At 51.9% G+C, this 19,904-nt stretch overlaps 1 protein-coding gene across 1 annotated transcript in view; it reads right to left on the reverse strand.

Moving 5' to 3' along the window:
- Window positions 1–16,981: 16,981 nt before the first annotated feature.
- NOX5 (NADPH oxidase 5) overlaps window positions 16,982–19,904 on the reverse strand; it is a 34,119-nt gene continuing 31,196 nt past the window's right edge. Inside the window, exons 15-16 of the mRNA XM_047861782.1 lie at window positions 18,453–18,619; window positions 16,982–17,440 (exon numbers count right to left, since the gene is read on the reverse strand). Of these exons, the coding sequence (XP_047717738.1) occupies window positions 17,309–17,440; window positions 18,453–18,619 (299 nt within the window). The 3' untranslated portion in view covers window positions 16,982–17,308. The remainder of the gene's footprint in view (window positions 17,441–18,452; window positions 18,620–19,904) is intronic.

Genomic DNA, 19,904 nt, shown 5'->3' on the forward strand with positions numbered 1-19,904 from the left:
ATCTGCTTTTATGTGCATCAGACAATACACCTATAGCAAGTACTGTATGCATCAGTGTTAGGTTTTTTCCGTACAGGATGTAGGCTTAGTATCCATCAGAGGCAATCTGCTGTTACTTAGATAAACGTGGTGCCTATGGAGACAACAGAGGACAGGGCTACAGGTGTTCAGGAAGGCTACAAACACATTTTGTCCGTTGAGCTAACAGTTTGGTTTTTGCAAACTGTAGTAATTGAGTGAGGCAACTCCGGGGCATTTGCCGTGAAGAATTCTATTTATTACTAAAGAACAAATTATTAATATTGGATGAGTGTTTCAACAGTGTGACTAATGTTTAAAATCGTTATTTTTTTTTTCAGACTTTTTCTGTGAGCTTCCAAAAGTAATGATGTTTGTAGTGACTATAAATCAAGCTTTGGAAGTCCAAAAAATAAAGACGGCCTTCCTTTGAGGGAAAAAAAATGCAGTTTTCTGGCCACAAGGGCATATAGTGCATTTCACTTACGTATTGGTATAGTTTATAGTCAGTCCCCTGTCTCTTCTGCAAAAGGTACTGTTAAGTAAACCAGGTTTTCTAAGTAGTTGTTCTAAATTTTCAGGCTTCTAAACTTGGCAATCGAATTTTATTTAAAGGCCCTAGGTATTAACTTTTTTTAAAAAAATGAGTGCTTTAACTTAAAACACACTGGGGAAAGCTGCAATGTAGTCCTGTGTGTGATTTTTTAAATTTCTTAATATTTTTTTTTTTATTTTTGAGAGAGAGAGATGGAGGGTGAGCTCGGGGTAGGGGGGCAGAGAGACAGGGAGACACAGAATCCAAAGCAGGGTCCAGGGTCCGAGCTGTCAGCACAGAGCCTGATGCGGGGCTCGAACCCATGAACAGTGAGATCATGACCTGAGCCGAAGTCAGATGCTTAACGGACTGAGCCACCCAGGAGCCCCTGATTTTTTAGGTTAATACATGTAGTCTAACCGTTGATTAAAGTTGCATCTTTTCCTGGGCCCATGATGAGTTTGTGAACCATGAAGAACATGAGACTAGAAGATGCCCGACCAGGTCAGATCAACAATGACTACAGTGGTTGCTGATGTTGTGATTATTGTTAAAGTGTAATGAACAATTTGGATTTATCTCTTTGTTGTAAACTCTTATAGCTGAATTGCTTAAGTACAATTTATAGAATTTCAGTGCAGTTAATTTCTAATGGAAAATCTGAAACTTACATTGTAGATTTAAAAGGTACTGTACAGGGGCACCTGGGTGGCTCAGTCAGTTGAGTGTCTGACTTTGGTTCAGGTCATGATCTCACAGCTCGTGGGTTCAAGCCCCACATCGGGCTCTGTGCTGACAGCTCGGACCCTGGAGCCTGTTTCAGATTCTGTGTCTCCCTTTCTCTCTGCCCCTCCCCTGCTCAAGCCCTGTCTCTTTCTCTTTCTCAAAAATAAACATTAAAAAAAAATTTTTTTAAAGGTACTGTGCAACCATTATATTTGTAAATTATTTAGCACGTTTTTGTCACCTAGAATAGCGTGCCATACTACTCGAGGGGGCTATCTTGCAAGCAATACCAAGTTCCAGTGTTTGCTTCTTAGTATTGAACTACATTTACAGTTCTGTCCTAGACACGTCGCACCAGTCGAATCCATTCGTGTGTCTTTTTGTTCACGTGCTCTCTACCACTGGTGAGTGCGCCTTGGTTTCCTCACCTGCTGCCACAGAAAGTTCTCTTACATCCTGATGGCTATTGCCAAGGCTACACAAAAGAAAAGCTATATTTGTATGCAACCCTAACCCTTTGATGGCTAACCTAGGTTCCTGCTTGCTGCGCCTTGTTCCATCTGTGTTCTTATGCTAATAAAGTATGTTTGGTGTTCTCCTTGTAAAACAACAACAACAAACGAGTCGCATGTTGTCACTTCTGCCACATCCTGTTCATCGGAAACCAGTCACTAAGTCCAGCACTTTGGAAGGAAGGAGTGCAAAGGATTTGTGAACATATTTTAAAACCATCAGTTCTGCCCTGACGCACGATCTGTATGGACTTATGCGAAGGTATCCTTAGAACAGATTTCTAGAACTCAACGACTGGATCAAGTGATACATGCACTTTGAATCTTGACAATTCCTGTTTGTGGCAGAAACCGTTCATCGTCCTCCAATAGCCATCGTCTCTCTTTCTCCATTTAGCACGGGACCTCCTGACTTTTAGCTGGCACAGCTCGAGAATGTACCTCCCAACCTCCATTGCTGCTACGTGGAGATGTGCGACGGAGTCCTGCCCACTGAGAGGTATTGTGTGAAACTTCGGGTCGTGCCCTTAAAGGAAGCTATTGGCATACTTCCTTCCCTGTGCAGATCGTGGGGTGACACGTAGAAAGAACCCATCCCTGGATCCCCTCATGGAGCCGCCCTTCTTCGCAGGACTTCCTACCAGCCTAGACTTTTGTATGAGAGAGAAATGGAGTTACACTGCCCGCCTGCATGTCCCATCTCTGCCACTTGTCTGTGGTGACATGTACCTGAGTGCCCGCTAAGCACCAGGCACAGTTTCCCTCGAGAAACTGCTGTATCCGGAGCTCAGCTGTGGAGGGCCAAGAGGGACAATAAGCCAGGCTGGGCTGCAGTCCCCTCACCTGGAGAGTGGGGATAACTCCCAGGGCCATTGCAAAGACCGAATGAAGTTACGTGAGCATCGGATTGTGGCCACAGCACCTGGAGGCAGCAAAGCCTCGGTACAGGCAGCTGTTATAATGAAGAAAAGCTATATAGGTGCCTGGGTGGCTCAGTCGGTTAAGGCTCCGACCCTCGATCTTGGCTCAGGTCATGATCTCACAGTTCGTGAGTTCAAGCCCCACGTCGGGGTTCAAGCCCCACCTTGTGCTGATGGCCATGGCTCAGAGCCTGGTTGGGATTCTGTCTCTCTTTTTCTCTGCCTCTCCCCCGCTTATGTGTTTTCTTTCTCTCAAAATAAATAAACAAACTTTAAAAAATAATTAAGGAAAACTATAAAAGAAAGCCTCCAGCAACCCCCCCTCCCATTTCCTCTCTGTGCCCTTTTGTCCCCTCACTGGTAACTTACATAGACTTTAATACCCATCTCCCTGGGGTGGCGGGGGGGGGGGGGGAGGGGGAACCTGCTTTCGTAAAAGATCTCATAAATTCTTTCTCACCGAGATAAGAATGACTGGTATTGTTTAATGCACTTCTCCTGCTACACGTACACTCTAGTGGGGGACATACTGTGCTTGACTAGACCACAGATGTGAAAAGTCTAACTATGAAATTTCGGGCACCAGTGAAGCTAGGTGGGGGCGCTTGGCCCGCTAGGAGGGGCTTCGCTGATGCTGTCGAAATTGTAATTTTTAGGGAGCCGGCCCTGACCTCCTCTCCCCTCTCTTCTTTAATATCTTCTTCCCTCTCTTTACCTTTTTTTTTAAGGTTTATTAATTTTTCCAGAAACAGAGTGCGAGCAGGGGAGGGGCAGAGAGAGAGGGAGGGAGACACAGAATCGGAAGCAGGCTCCAGGCTCCGAGCTGGCAGCACAGAGCCCAACACGGGGCTCGAACCCATGAACCGTGAGATCATGACCTGAGCCGAAGTCGGACGCTCAACCGACTGAGCCACCCAGGCGCCCCGCTCTTCCCTCTCTTCTCTCTTCAGCTCCCTCTGTGTCTTTTCCTTGCCTAAATGGCCATCTGAGTCTCTGATGATTCAATGTGATTACGTTTCCACAGGCAGGTGTGTGTCTTGTTTAGTCACATTAAAAATAAATCACTTAGCCCCACACAGTCAATGCATCAATCTGTTGCTCTCCTCTGCTTTCCAGGAACGGGTTGCTCAAAAAGCAAATGACTCGTGGGTCATGTGAGTGGGGAAGGCCGAGGTGGAGTGACAGCGCCCTTCTAGTTCACCCACCAGCCTCCCGCGAGAGCAGACAGGGAATCCGTCGTGCCCGCGACTATGCCCATCTCAGAGTGCACGCTGTGTTCTTGCGGCCCGTGACAGTGAGCTGTGGAAGAAATACGGCTTGGGGAGGTGGGGTGGGGCTCGGATTTACTGATGCTTCCTATGTGCCAGGCCCCGTACTTTCTTTTTCATCTCTTCCCTTCTTCCATGGGGGAATCAGGATTCTGGTCGCGGGAGTCTGGGCACGTTGGTCTTTCAGGGCGTCGTTTCTTCAAACCAGAAACATTACATCTTTCTCTAATCATTCCTTCTGCTATGACGGAAGAGTCTGGGGGTTAGGCAGACCTAGCTCGCCACTGTGGGCACGTGGCTTAGCCTGTTTCTTCAGCTCTAAAATAGGGCCAGAAATCAGGATCGAACCAGATGATATATTTAAGACACCTTATAAATAGGCAGCTAAAAAAGGATGGTGTGTAATTCCTCCTTCATAACACAGGTGACATACTTCACCGTCTTAGAGGTTTGGTCATTTTTACAGGTTGGGGTGGCAGTGTTCCAGGAGGGGAGTGGGTGTGGGTGTGGGTGTGGGTGGGTGTTTCTTGATGAAAACAGTGTGGGGGAGAGAGACCAGAGTCTTCGTAGAAATCTCAGCACTTTAGAAAACCAGACCCCAGCCTCTATCAAATGCTGCCGGGGGTGCGTATCAAAGACGGTCCTCCCCAAAGTCTTGCTCGGTGTGGCCTCCTTCCACGTCCCATGTGGGCTGGTCTGTGATTTGCTTTAACCAATAAAATGTGGCAGAAGTGACTCGGAGGCAGTTCTGGGCCTAAGCCTTAAGAAGCCATGGAAGGTCCCAATTTTGTGCTTTGGGGAGATCTGGAGCCAATATGTAAGAAATTTAGTCTCTCTGGGCTGGGGAGACCATATAGAAAGAACACGTGGAGAAGGAGAAACCCTAAGAATATATGGAGAGAGGGAGAGACAGACGCACAGTGGGAGAAAGGCCCAGCCACTCCCGTGTGCCACGGAGCCCAGCCCTCCAGCCACGGCTCTGAGGCACCAGCCATGTGAGTGACCCAACCCAGATACTCTAGCCCAGTCCAGCCCCCACATGACTGCGGTCCCGGCCGACATCGTGGGCAACAGAACTGCCGGGCAGATCCGAATCACCCCACAGTCTCACGAGAGACAATAAAACGGTTGTCTTAAGCCATTAAATTCTGTGTATTATATACAGCAATAGATAAAGAAGCAGTTAGTGGGATCTTGGAGTTATCGCTATGTGACAAACCATGGACGCTCACTATGAGAGGTACACAGGCACCGCCCTTGGGAGCTTGGTTTGGGCAAGGAGGTTGCACATGGGCAAGGATGAAGATTTGAGACTGTTATTAATCCACACTCAAGGGTGTGCTTAGAAGCGGGATGCACGGACTGTTGATGAGGGCGTTGGGCGGGTGAGGCAGGAATACTTCCTAGAGAAAAGGAGTTTTGAGCTGGGTGTGAAGGAAAGAGCAGATGACCTGAGAAGATGTCTCAGAGAATGAAGGGTAAGGCATTGATAGCAGCATGGTGGGGAAATTAGGACCCTGGGGAGGAGGAGCTGAGAAACTTAAAGTCTGGTGTTGGCTGGGTATAAAAAGAAGGGGGCTGGGGAGCCTGGGTGGCTCAGTTGGTTAAGCGTCCCACTTCGGCTCTGGTCATGATCTCGCGGTCTGTGAGTTGGAGCCCCGCGTCGGGCTCTGTGCTGACAGCTCGGAGCCTGGAGCCCGCTTCGGATTCTGTGTGTCCCTCTCCCTCTGCCCCTCCCCTGTTCATGCTCTGTCTCTCTGTCTCTCTCTCTCTCTCTCTCTCTCTCAAAAATAAATAAAAATTAAAAAAAAAAAAATAAGGGGGGCGGAAAGGGGATCTTGCCAAGCTAGGCCTGTGGGAGCCTCAGAAAAAGCTGGTTATTTCATGAGCTTTACTTTCTCCATCCCATTTGGTAAAAATATAACTTGTGAATGGCAGCATCCTTCGCTGCAGAATTGCACATGCTCGCGCTTGCCCCTGCAGTCTCTTGGGGACTCTTCAGCACCCCCTGGAGGAGGCTCAGGGGGTGCACAGGTCTCCTCCCAGGATGGCATGTGGGGGCGGGAAGTGAAGCTGAGGGAGGGGGCTCCGTGTGGCTGAAGAGGAGGGGAAGACTTCAATCTGTGGAAGCAGCAGCCACCAGAGCGAACTGGGTGGTAATTAACAGGTTAATTAACAGGTAATTAACAGTTAATGGCTCACTTCAGGGCTAACGTGAGGCTGGAGCCAGGGCAGGAAATGACTTTAAAATCCCTTCCTTCCCCTCCGTGTTTGGTGGGGTTTTGACCTCTCCTACCTGGGAAGATCTGGGTCATGTTTGCCTCCCTGGCTCCAGGAGTCAGGGCCAGAAGGTGATGGCTAGCCCCAAGAAACGTCAACTCCTAAGAAAATGAGCGATTCTGCCCTTCCCTTGAGGAAACAGGGGCCCAAGTGCAAGTTGTAGGGAGAGGGGCACATGGTCCCTGCTCTAGGCACAGAAAGGCTGACAGGGTCAGGGGCCAGGCGGCTTACCCCGCCACGTCTTTCCAAATTGTAGGGTGGCACCTGAACTTGTGGGTCCACCCAGCTTACTCCATTGATAACTTCAGTATTCACTGTTATTAATTTTTATAGGCATGGAGTGAATCGGTTAGGAGCCTGCTTAGCTGTGAGGAATACAGCGCCCAACGAACTGTGCCCTGAGCGATAAAGACATTCCCCCAATCCACAAAGAACTACTGAGAGGTGACCCCATGCCAGGCACCGTTGTAGGAGCTGGGGAGAGAGCAGAGAAAAGCGAACTTCCTGTTCCGGAGCAAGAAGGTAGCTCCTGTGAGGGCAGGGGCTTGACTTTGCCTTGAATACCCCGGGCACCTTTCTCCTCCAGCCCCCCCTTGTATTGGCTTCTGCCTCGTGGTCAACAGGTGGCTTGGGATGTCCAGGAATCTCAGTGGAGACAGGAAGCAGGAGACACAGGTGACCAGCCATCCCTGTTCCCTCTACCAGAAGGACACAAGCTTTCCCGGAACCCCCAGCAGATTCTTGCTTACCACCATCACTGGGGAGAGCCTGGGGCAGCGTGCGGCTACCTCAGATTTTTCACGACTAGTTAATCTGGTTGTCATTTATCACCTGGGGTTGCCCAGAACAAAGTCGGGGTTTAGTCTGCAAAAGAAAAGGGGAAAGCACATTGGGGTCAGCCTGTCTTGTTCCCCCCTGTGGCTCTTGGGGGTCGGCAGCCACCAACAAGGTAAACGCTCTCTGGTCAAATCTTAAGTAAATAGAGAAACAAGTTAAAAGTGGCATTAGATACAACCCCAGATGAAGCAAAAAGGCTTTCCTCATTTACTGCTGTTTACTGAGCTCTTTGGCGAGCACTCTTCAGGACGTGTGAAGGGGGATGAAAGGCTCCAGCCTCAGGGAATGTTCAGACCAGCTGGAGATGACAGGCACATGAAACAGCCTACGCCCGTGAGAGAATGAAAAGGCTTTGGTGGGATCTCAATGCACAGATATCGAACAGAGGTCCAGGTAAAGGCCATCATCGCATGAGGCACCCTCATGGCCCTCCCTGCCCACACCCCTCCTGGAGAACACATTCTGCTCACAGGTCTTAACCGGTAGTCCTGTGACACGCAGGCCCCTCCCCACCCCCAGCAGGCCCCTCCCCACCCTACGCAGGCCCCTCCCCATCCCACACAGGCCCCTCCCACTGCTGCCCAGGCTGTGGGGACCACACACGGGCCTTGAGTCAAAGGCAGCGGATCCCCTGGCTGGAGGCAAGGAGGCGAGCCCAGCCACTCAGATACTTTCTCTCTCTCTCTCTCTCTCTCTCTCTCTCTCTCTCTCTCCTAAAGTAAGGAGAGAGACAACAGCCCCTGTGCAAGAGGTCCTGATACCAGATGGGGCCTGAAGGGAGCAGAGAGCTGAGGCCTCTCACTCCTGACTTGGGTCCATCCTCTCTGGTTCCATCCTGACCATCAACTTCCCTTTTACTAGGGCTGGTTTGAGTGGGTTTTGTGTCTCGCCTTGAATGCCATTGGTGTGGGAAGGCTTGGCCTCCACCCTTTACCCTTCACCCCTCACCCCTTCACCCACCTCTTACCTGCTTCCCAATCTATCCCCCGCCTCCACCTTGCTCCGGGTTCTCCTCCCCCAACTGGTCTCCCTGCATTGGCTCTCCTGCCTCCATTTCATTTCCGCATGTGGACAGTGATCTTTCTAACATGACCCTGGCATGCCCTTGCTCTAAGTCTTTGAGTGGCTCCTCATGGCTCGGCCTTTCGGACCCAGCTCCACCGCTGCCCTCCTGCTCTGCCAGCTACCCCCCCCCAACCCCTCCCCCCCCTGCCGCCCTCCACCACCCCGAGACACACAGTCCCACGGGGAAGCCTGTGCACGTACTTGGACCTGTATGCATGAATATCCACTTCCCTCCACCCCCGTTTCCCACTCCTCTTTCAAGACCAAGGCCTGGGTTCATCTCACCCCACCCTGACCTTGGTTCCCTCCTCTGGCCATCACAGCACTTTATGAGGACCTCCCCTGGTATCTGCTTCATTGTATTGGGACCACACTTGCTGTCCTTGTCAGCTGGCACAAGGCAGGCATTCAACAAATGCTTCTAGAATGAATGAATGAATGAATGAATGAATGATTTTCAAATGGTGAGCCAGCAGGCCTCAGATGATTCGATAGGGTTTTGTTGGGGGAAGAGGGCACGAGGAGGGGGTTTTCCTTCCTGGGAGATTAGCCTCAGTCTAGCCTGGGTGGACAGCCAGGTTCTTTTTTGTTTGTTTGTTTATTTATTTTTGAGAGGGAGAGAGAGAGAGAGAGAGAGCACAAGTGAGGGAGGGGCAGAGAGAGGGAGAGAGGATCCCAAGCAGGCTTTGCATTGTCAGCACAGAGCCCAACGCAAGGCTCGAACTCACGAACTGTGAGATTAGGGCCCGAGCTGAAATCAAGAGTCGGACACTTAACTGACTGAGGCACCCAGGCGCCCCTTGCCGGGTTCTTTTTGAGGCCCTCTTGCCTCCTAAAGCCCACCCCATCTCCCTGCTCATCTGGGGACATGGGGACAGGCTATTTGAAACTGGCCTTCTTGTCCTCAACACTGAATTGAAACCCCCAGGAGAATTTTGCTGTGTTCGTCTTCTGGAGAAGAGGAGCACAGAGCCGAAGGGCAGAGGCTGCAAAATGTGGCTCAGATTTGATAAACAGGCAGGAGGTTTCAGAAGCAATCAGGGGAGAAAAGAACATACATTATTCCTGGAATTCACAATGAACCGCTAATGAGCTAGAGGAGCTATGATCTGATCTTGTCCTGCCTCCTACAGCCCAGGACTGCTGGGTGTGGGACGGGACGCAGGGAGGGGCGCTGTCTGCCGCACCAGCATCCACACGGCCTGGCCAGGGCACCCCCCAGGACGGGAGGGGTGGGGCGGTGGCGTTTGCTGACCCCTGGGAGCCTGGTGGCCCTCCCTGGGATGGGAGGGTGTTTATTAGCCCTCCAAAGGTGGCCGGTCATAAACGACCTAAAGACAAGGACTACAGGTGCTTCCTGACAGCAGTGCCGGAAGAGTGTCCTCCCTAGAACCCAACAGTGCTGGCACCCTGTCCTTGGACCCCTAGCCTCCAGAACTGCAAGAAATAAATCATGTGGTTTATAAGCCCCCAGTCCGTGCTGTTTTGTTACAGCAGCTCAAACAACCAACAGTTATTGAAATGTACTACATGCAGAGGACTGTTTTAAGCAGCTCTCACACATTACCTCATTTAATCCTTACCATTGTCCTATCTAATAGGTACCATTATTATGATTGTGCCCATTTTACAGATGAGGAAACCGAGAGCAGAGACCTTGACCCTTCTGTCCACTGTTGAACTCCAGCACCCAGAATGGTAGGAATTCAACACACTCGTCTGTTTAACGGCACCATGATGTGCTCTAATGGGGGGCTCGGGGCCAACAACCTCCCGGATGATGGCCCAGTGGGACCTGGGAAACGGACTGAGGCTCTGATGCCATTCAAGAGGTCTGCCCCTGCCTCCTGCCCTCTTTTCATCCACGCTTATTTTTCAAGGCCACTTATATGCAGCACTTTCACAAAGAGAGTTATCAGATTTAGGTTTGGCTCCTGAGTAGATTATAATTACAATTTAAATCAGGGATAACCTATGCAGAAAAACCACGGCAAAGTAACAAAAATCACAAAGAGAAGCAAACAATGTGCTGTAATAATTTTCTCATTCGTTCATTCATTCATTCATTCATTCGTTCACTCACTCAAGGAGCATTCAGTGGGTTCAGCCCTGGGATGCAGAGATGAGAGTGATTTAGGTCCCGCTTCCAGTGGGAGGAGGCAGTGAAGGATAGCAAAGGCCTGGGGCCAGCAGGTGAGGAGAGCGGGCTCCAGGCCAGAGGCCTGCCCCCCACATCTCTCTTCTCTCTGCTCTGAGGGGACCTTTCCCCAGAGCTGGTCCAGCCTAGAGTGCAGCCTAAAGCCGAGAAAAGCAAGTCAGTGGACCTTGTCCCAGGCCTTGGGGCTAGCTGACCCCTTTCTGTGTCCCTCTGTCCTCCCCCCTCCCTCTGTGATAGCTGGCAGAGGGCTCCAGGCTCCTGGCCTGGCTGCACACTCATGCACCTGCTCACTCACGCGGAGCCATCTACAGACAGCCCGGCCTCTTCCCCCATCTGCCCACGCAGCTCTGCGGGGTGATTGATGGGGCTGCTCTCGCTCTGGGTCCCAGAGAGCTCCTTTTGAATAATAACTTGGCAAAATTACTCTCTTTTTTTTGCTCTCCCTATTTCTGATTCATTTGTTCTTTCTAAGTCATTCATCTTTTTTGAGTCAGAGGAAGAATGAGGAAGAGGAGGAGGAGGAGTCACAGGTGCGAGGGGCCAGGAGCCCCGCCTCCTCCTGTCACCGACTGCACCCGAGACAACGGCACCTCTCCCGCTAGGATGTCTCTATTACACCTGACCTCTGCCCGTGGGAGAAAAGCCAGTGTGGGAGGTAAGGGAGGTGGGGGAGGGAGGGGCCTTTCTGGACTGCTGAAGCCCCACCTTGAAGGCAGCCGCCTGCTCTATTCACATGCAAGTTCTCCTGACACACTTGGGGTTTTCTCACCCTCAAAGGGGAGCAGCAAAGAAGGTAGGAAGGAGAGATGGGGGTTCAAGTGGGTCCTGTCAGCTTCCCAACACCTTCACTGGCCACCTGCCATGTGCCAAGCTCCAGAAAGACAGACAAACCGATTCTATTCCTGCCCCCAAGGGGTTCGCGGGCTAGTACACAGGTAAGCACAACACCTGCGGTACATGGTCTAGTGGAAGTAAGTCCTGTGCAAGCATATGGAGGAGACTATTTATTCTGTGACAAGAGGGACTAGCAAGGCAGTCGTCACAGATGGGCGGGTGATGAGCTCTTCCGAAGCCTCAGTCTAAAGGTGGGGGAGGATGCTCCAATGGGGGGAGGAAATAGCTTCTTTCTTTTACCAAAAAATGTGCCCTTTGCTCCTCTGCCACACAGAAACTCACTGCCTCTTTCTCTTTATTTTGTTTTCTCCAGCAGGCTGCACGCACACAACTGGGATGGTTCGAGTATGGCCCCAAATGTCCGTGGGCACGATCAGGGAGCCTGTTTGGGGCCATTTGCCGCATGGCTACGGTTGGGAGGCTGGAAGTTTCCTTGAGAGTCAAGTCTCCTTCCAGCCATCTCTGCCATTCAGCTTGAGTATTTTTCCCCCTGGGAAGGATTTCCCCATAAAATAAATGTCTCGTCTGAATTAATCTTATTTTTCAAAGGAGGGAGTCGTCATATTGTAAAGACAGATCATAAAAAGATGCATCAATCTGTCAGGAAGGCTGGTTACTATGAGTATTTGTTTAGCAGAAACAGTGTGCCCCATCCCCACCCCAGACATCTGGCCGGAGAGGCTGGGCTATTGCTGGGCCCAGCCCCATGCGGGCAACTTCTCCTGAGTGCCCCAGGCCTCTGCAGTCTTTGCGGACCAGCCCCAGGCCCGGAAGGGGCCTGGCTAGGGTGCCCAGGTTGGCATATTGTGGCAGCCTAACTTTTCAGAAGAGGCCTGGAGCGCCCCCCACTGGAGGGGCCAGTCCCACTGCCCAGACATGTCCCAGGCACTTTCATTCGGGAGCTAATGGTCTTTGGGATCTTAAGGATACTCCAGACAGTCTCTCCATTTTGTTTACACTTGGGAAAAAAAAAAAAAAAAGATTATATAGGCCTTAACCTCAGGTCATAGATTAAAAAGTAAACCGGTTAGGGGCACTTGGGTGGCTCTGTTGGTTAAGCGTCCGACTTCAGTTCAGGTCATGATCTCACAGTGAGTTCAAGCCCCGCATGGGGCTCTCTGCTGTCAGCACAGAGCCCTCTTCAGATCCTATGTCCCCCTCTCTCTGCCCCTCCTTCACTCGCGTTCTGTCTCTGTCTCTCAAAAATAAACATAGAAGGGGTGCCCGGGTGGCTCAGTCGGTTGAGCGGCCGGCTTCGGCTCAGGTCATGATCTCACAGTCCGTGAGTTCGAGCCCCGCGTCGGGCTCTGTGCTGACCGCTCAGAGCCTGGAGCCTGTTTCAGATTCTGTGTCTCCCTCTCTCTGCCCCTCCCCCGTTCATGCTCTGCCTCTCTCTGTCTCAAAAATAAACGTTAAAAAAAAAAATTAAAAAATAAACATAGAAAAAACGTTTTTTAAAAAGTAGCACAACCACACAAGCAATTCCTGAACAGCATGATGTAAAATTTATATACCATAATATAAAACGTACACGGATAATACATGAAATACGAAAGAGAAAAAGGCAAAAGTCCTCCTTCGCCTCCTCTACAGCTGACCACTGTGAATGTTTGCTTATCTCCTAACTCTTTTGACGCATTTCTACTGATGTATCCCCTGCTCCCCACGCATACACGGGGTATTTTGGGTTACATGAAGTTGTTCTTTTTTCTTTTACTTAATATTCTTTTATAAAAAATAAAAGAATAGGGGCGCCTGGGTGGCTCAGTCGGTTAAGCGGCCGACTTCAGCTCGGGTCATGATCTCGCAGTCCATGAGTTCGAGCCCCGCATCGGGCTCTGTGCTGACAGCTCAGAGCCTGGAGCCCGTTTCAGATTCTGTGTCTCCCTCTCTCTGACCCTCCCCTGTTCATGCTCTGTGTCTCCCTGTCTCAAAAATAAATAAAACGTTAAAAAAAAAAAAAAAGAATAAAACCTACAGACATTTATCATAGAAACTTCAAACTTTATGGAGGGTAAAAGTTTTTTAAAAAAGATAAAACGTAAATAAAAAAAAGATAAAAAGCAAAAAAAAAAAAAGAAAGTAAAAAAAATCATAAAAAAAAGAAAATCCTTCCTGTTCCTCATTCCTACTCCCCAAAGCAGATACAAATACATATATATATGTGTGTGTGTGTATATATATATATATATATATATATATATTTGTGCATCTTTTAAAGAAATATATTTTATGTATACACCAGTATTTAAAAAATATTCACATTCATTCTGGGGTGCCTAGCTGGCTCAGGCAGCTGAGCGTCTGACTCCTGATTTCGGCTCAGGTCAAAATCATGACCCCAGGGTCATGGGCTTAGCCCCATGTCGGGCTCAGTGCTGAGTCAGAAGCCTGCTTGAGATTCTCTCTTTCCCTCTGCTCTTCTCCCCTGCTCCAGCTCTCTCTCTCTCAAAATAATTTTTAAAAATATATTCATCCTTTCTGTGTCCATTTTATAGATGAGGAAGTGACAGCTCAGAGAGGTCACAGGGCTTATCCAAGGTCACACAGCCGACTGGGACAGAGGCAAATGTGGAAACCAATGTCCTGACTGTGGCGGGCGGAGGCCCTTTCACTGCACGTCTCCAAGGTGTTTGCCCAGAGCCAGTCTCTCCTGGTGTCTCTAATCCCTCCCTAATCTTGACTTTGTGTGCAAGGCTGGTGACACCTCTCAATATTGCCCGTGTCACCGTCCCCTCCCGTGAGCGCCTGTTGGCTCTCGGTGTATTAATAGACTGCACTTGTGCCTCTCGTCCGGGTGGGCCTGTCTAATCGCTTCACGAACGCCTGCCGTCTCTGTCAGAGCTGTCCTCAGTGCAGAGTGGCCTCGTGGAGCCTGACAAAGTGATTCATTCAGTGGGCTTTTGTTTCCCAGACTACAAATGACACTTATATGCAGAGGACCCTTCTTCCCAAGGATAATTCCAGTTCAGTAAGCCCTTGGCCTTGTGGGAGCTGACATGCGGGGTAGGCCTTTTGCCCCTCCCTCTGTGCTAGATTCTGGGGCCACAGGCCTGACCTTGGGGAGCTCACAGGTTGATGGAGGAGGACAGCACACACCTATATATAATCCGCCCTTTACCGCAGTTCGCCTGTGTTCCCTCTGTTCTCTTTGTGTGTGTCTGCCTTAGCCCTCTGAGACCCAGATGTGTCTATGGAGAACAGTCAGCCAGCCATATGGACACATTCGTTTCTTGTTGATAGCAGGATGGCCCCCATCTGGACGTCCGGCAACATCCAGATGGACACGCTACCCATCGATCCTGCCACCTACAGTGATAGAAGGTGGCAGAGCCTCAGGGCCTACAGGCTCTCTCCACTTACAGATGGAAAAGTGGGAAGCCCAGAACCTGGACAGCAAGGACCAGGAAGGGAGCGCTACGTGGGGGGTGTGGCAGGGGAAGGAGGGTCTGTGTATGCCTTCGAGTGTTGGGGTTAGGGGCCGGCAGCTAGAGGAACTCTGATCCTGAAACTGAATTCTCCTGACTTCACAGAACTGCCCAAGTCTGGGTCTGAAGACTGGAGCCCGAGCTTCGGGGTGGGGCGCGGTCTCCCCCGGCCTTTGATTCACTGCCACTCCGGAACCGGTCTCCTTCCCGGCAAACAAAACCTCCGCGATCTCTGATTCTGCAGCGCCCTCCAGTGGGTAACGGGAGTATGTCTGCAGAGAAAGTCTTAGGACTCCACGTGGTAGGTCATTACTGGATTTTAGAATCTATATGCAAGTTCCTCCACCTGCTCCCCACCCTCTGCGTGAGAGAAAATTCTAAAAGGACAGTTGGCTGTTTGTATGGAGGAGTGGAGAAGGGAAAGTCCCATGCTAAACAGACTCTGCTCTGCCAATTTTCCAAATGACTGTGGTCCATTCTTATTGCATCCCCCAGCCCTAAGTCAGCACACCCTCTTAATTAACTTCTAACTCCAGATAGTGCCTGTTTCCCCCCCAAGCCTTCGCAAGTTTGATGAAACTTGGGGGGGAAACCCTAAACCAGCAGGGGGAAATGGGTTCCAAGACTCTGCGACCTCAGTGAGATAACACAACTCCTCCAGATCCGAGTTTCTCCGTGTGAGCTGCGTGTGTACCCCAAGCGTGTTGGAAATTAAACCTGGCCACACGTGGAGGGGCCCCCAACACCAGGTCTCCCAGCTGTGGGGGCTCCCAGCCAGAGAGGGGCTCAGTGAGGCTCCCCTCCTCCCCACCTTCCCTCCCAATGCGGTTGCCTTCCTTCCCTGCAGGTGCTTGGTCCCTCCTCCTCTCCTCCTCTTCCTCTTCCGCCTCCTGCCTCCTGCTTCTGGGGTCTTGCCCCTCACCTCCTGTCTGCCTCAGTCCTCACGGAGCATACTGCCCTCTCCCCCAGTGGGCCCTTCAACTCCTTCAGCCACCATCCCCTTCTCTCGTGGCTGCTTTGTGAAGAGAACTTTTCCCACCCGCTTTGTTTCCTTGTCACCCATGTGATGCCTCCATCGTCCTCTCCCCTCAGCTGCTGCACACCCCCTCCCCATGCCTGTGTCCCAGCTCCCTCCCTGGATGCCCAGACCTTTTATAAGGGGTGTCATCGTCACGGGTGTCACCCAGCTCCTTTACCTGTTCTCCCTCGGGGTCTTCCGACCCACACGAAAGAAAAGCACTTTCCATGGGAACGTGCCGGACCCCTGGAAGGCAGCTTTGGGGAGGAGGGTTTTAGGCTCTCACGGAAGAGAGAGAACTAGAAGGGCAGGCCGCAACACGGAGGACTCCCAGGAACTGTGGGGTTCACAGGGGCTTGCTGTGCGGGGCAGGTGGAAAACAGCTCAGATCCGAGGGGGTGAGGCCAGCCCACCCTCCCTTGCCCTCAGCCCAGGGCCTCCCTTCCACAAAGTGTCTTCTAGGAGAACTTTGGCATTTGCTGTTTCTGCCAGGTACTCTGGCCACACAGTGACAGAGGGGCCACGAGAAGATGCCGAGATAAAGAGACGGGCAGGGAGGGAAGACACGTGTCCTGAGTACGGACGGTACGGATGGTGATGTCTCCTCTTACTCTCACAACAACTGTGACCGGGGGCGCCATTTTTCAGATGAAGAATCCGACTCAGAGGGGTTCCCAGGGCTACACCACTGGGCCATGTCTGAACTGAGCCTCTGGGAGCCACCTACCCAGTGTCCAGGCACGCAGCCTTGCCATGTCCCCCGCCCCCCCCCCCCCCCCAGACTGTCACCTTCCTATTTCTCTAATGACTCCATGCATGGAGAGAAGGGAGAAACTGACATGTGGAACAAGGGAGGGGCACGGAGGGACACACGCAGGGGAGAGGTAGAGAGAGGCAGGGAGAGAAAGGCGGGGGACGGCAAAGGCACACAGATGGGGAGACAGTGACCTAGAGAGAAGTGGAAATAAGCTGCTTATCTCTTCCTAAGGGAATGAATGGATTTGTAATAAAATATGCCTTCCAGGTCTCATCCCCAGAACTTCGCAATCAGAATTTCTGGGAGTGGGGCCCAGGAGTCTGCGTGGAAAGAAAGCTCCTCTGAACAGCAAAGCGTGCTTTGAAGTGCATCCAAAAGACAAGATGCATTGATGGGTGGAGACAGAACGGGGCAGACGGATAATATGCAGTAAAGCAAATACAGCGGCATGTTAACAGAGGAATCCAGCAAGTGGGTAACCCCGTTCACTGTACGATCCGTTTAGCTGTCTGTATGTTTGAAAATTTTCATAAGAAACTGTTGGGATAAAATCCTGAATGACTGTGCTGATTAGGCAGGTCTGGGACCACTTGTTGTAGGGGAAGGCTTCCTCGGAGGACTTTGGGAGGAGCAGTCGCCTGGCAAGCGCCCTCTGCACCCCCCTCCGCGGCACCTTGGGTCTGATCAGTTTCTCAGCAATCCCAGAATGCACAGCGGCCCCCGCGCAGGCCACTGCCCTGTCCCCTGGGTGCTGAAGGAAGTCCATCTGCCCCTGGGCCCTCCTGTGCCGGGTGTGGAGCAGGACTAGGCAGGCCCTCTGAGGCTGGCCCCTGCGGGGCACAGAAGCAATGTGATCAAATCGGCTGGCGGGGTGAGTTTGGCAGAGGTGAGGCTAGAAGTTCTCTTGGAAGAATCTGAAGCTGAAGTGCTCACAATGGCCCTTGAGCACCTTGGCCAGAGCTGGGGAGCCACAGAAGAAGACCTGCACCTTGCCCTTCTTCTCAGCAGCCACTTTCTGGAACACCTGGAGCCCACACGGGGTTAGGAGAGAGGGAGGGAGAGTAGGCCTGTGGACCTGCTCAGGTACCCACCCACCTGGTGCTGACAACATAATGGTGGGGCGGGATGGCCTTCTGTCCCCACGAGGAAATCCAAGGCACAGCCGCGTGGCTTCAGAGCAGAGTCCAACGTGCAGCCATTAATTTAGGGGCCATTTGCTCACCCCCCAGCCTGACCCAGACCCCAGGAAGGGGCTGGGCCGGAACGACCCAGTTCTTCCACTCCCAGAGCGTGCCTGCGGGGAGACTGCAGGGCTGGAGGGCAACCCCAGAGCATGCTGAACCCCGACTGCTCAGACCTCACACTAGTTCTCCCCTGGTCACATGCCTCCATTGAAATGTCTCTTTCCTAAAGTCCAGCTTTTCCCCCAGTGAGGACCCTTCCCCACCCCACATTCTGCTTAAGGAGGCCACTGCTGAAAGTCCTCTTGGGTGGCCAAGCACCGGCAGCGTCCTGCTCCCTCACTGGGGACAATTGTCTCCAGCACTTTGAAAAGCAGTCCCTTCTGGCACCTCATGCAAACTCTGCACCTGATTGGAAAGTACTCAGCAGGAAAAATCTGAAAACCAATCTGAGAAATCAAATAGAAAGACCGTAAATGTCTGTGCCTTTGGGTCTCATTCTTTTCCATTTGTACCAGAAACAGTAAGACATGGTGCTACTTCTCCAAGACCCTTGTCTTCTCAGGCCTTCTGAGCCTCCCTTCATAGGGAGTTAGGGCTGGGGGAGGCCTAGGAGGTCATATAGGCTAACGTCTCTGAACAGATGGGGAAAGTGAGGCTAATAACACAAGGTAAGCTAGTGATGGCACCAGAACGTAGGTCCCCTGCCTCCCTTTCTGGCTCTGGGATCCTGGTTGGACTCTGAATGCTGGCCATGCTTGGTCCCTAGCTTCCCGGCCCTAATCTCCCAGCCACTGTCTTAGGCTCTCAGCCCCACTGGGCCCTGCAGGCTGTGGGGCCCTCGCTGGCCTTTACCTTCCTCCAGTCAGGCCGCCCAGGCTGGGTGCGTGTCTGGAGGCCCGTGATGGAGTCCTTCTTCTCCTTCTTGGCCAGGAGGTCGAGGGCCATCTGCAGGCCAATGGCCTTCATGTCATTCTTGCCCAGTGCAGAGGTCATGTACATATGCAGCTCCAGGAAGGGGCCTGTGTGGCAGGGGGAGAAGGTGGCACTGAGGAGCTCGCGCCCGTGATGAGGACAGGGTAGGACACCAGCCCCTAGTCCTGGGGCTTGGATAGAGACCAAGAGTGCTCTGAACTCACACCTTCAGCCCACTGCGCTCGCCCGTGACCTCCAAGGGACCAGTGCTTTAGAAAGGAAAGGTGGTCCACTGCTGGAGTGGAGCCTACTCTGTGCATGGCCTACACAAGTGACTGTCCATCCACTCTCTGATGTGCGCCCCACAGCCACCCCAGGAGTAGATGGGGAAATGAATCCCAGGACAGCACAGCACAGCAGTCCTTGGGCTCTGAGCTCATGCCCTTTCCTGCCTCATGGTGTCTGCTTAGTCTGCTTGGGGACACAGGCCAGGCACACCTGGAAATGTAACTGAGAACAAAAGGTCAAGGGTTATATGAGTGGCAAATGCTACTGGTCTACAGGAAATGGATGGGGCAGACTGAGCCGCTTCCTGAGAGGGTTGGGCGGCGGGGGTGGGGGGTGGGGGGTGGTGCTGGGATAGGTCTTGAGAGAGGACCAAGATTCCAAGGTGGGGGGAGGGGATGAATAGAGGGCATCCTAAGAAGGGGGACCAGGTGAGCCGAGGATGAGAGGCCCGAACAGATGTGGTGTTTGTGGGGCATGATGTGACTGCCTGCCTGGAACACAGGATCCTTGAATGGGAGCAAACGCGAGATGGGACTGGGCACCCACTGAGACCAGAAGGTGAAGGGGCTTGAATTCCCAGCCAGCAAAAGGGGGAAGGGAGTGGGTGTTGGAGCAGGGCATGATGGGATGAGAACAGCACCCCAGAAAGGGGAGCCAGAGGACAGGAGGGACAGGGCAGAGTTTGGCCTGGACCTGCCTGGACACTGGTGAGTGCCCACAGCTCAGTGCCTGCAACAGGACAGGTTTGCTGAGACACCGATCCCTTGAGCTCTCAGGGCAACTGGAGATCCCTGGTGGGCACCTCTGGGCTCAAGCACCTTCCTCCGTTTCCCCCGACATGGCGTACAAATGTTCTCATTTCCCAAGAGTGCCACGATGGGGAAAAGGCTGGCGAATGATGCCTTCCACCTGTGCGTTAGTCCAAGCTAATGACAGGCCCCGATTTAGGACGCTGGGTCCACAAGCTGATGATCACTTCATCCTTCTCTCCCAAGACTAAAGGTTTCACACCATGCCGGCTGGCTGTCTACTGTCTTGCGAGATATACCATTAGCCTGCTTTTCCTTTGGCTCAAGGTCTCAGTCACTGTTAAAATGCAAATGG

This window comes from Prionailurus viverrinus, chromosome B3, assembly GCF_022837055.1.
Source record: "Prionailurus viverrinus isolate Anna chromosome B3, UM_Priviv_1.0, whole genome shotgun sequence".
NCBI lineage: Eukaryota > Metazoa > Chordata > Mammalia > Carnivora > Felidae > Prionailurus > Prionailurus viverrinus.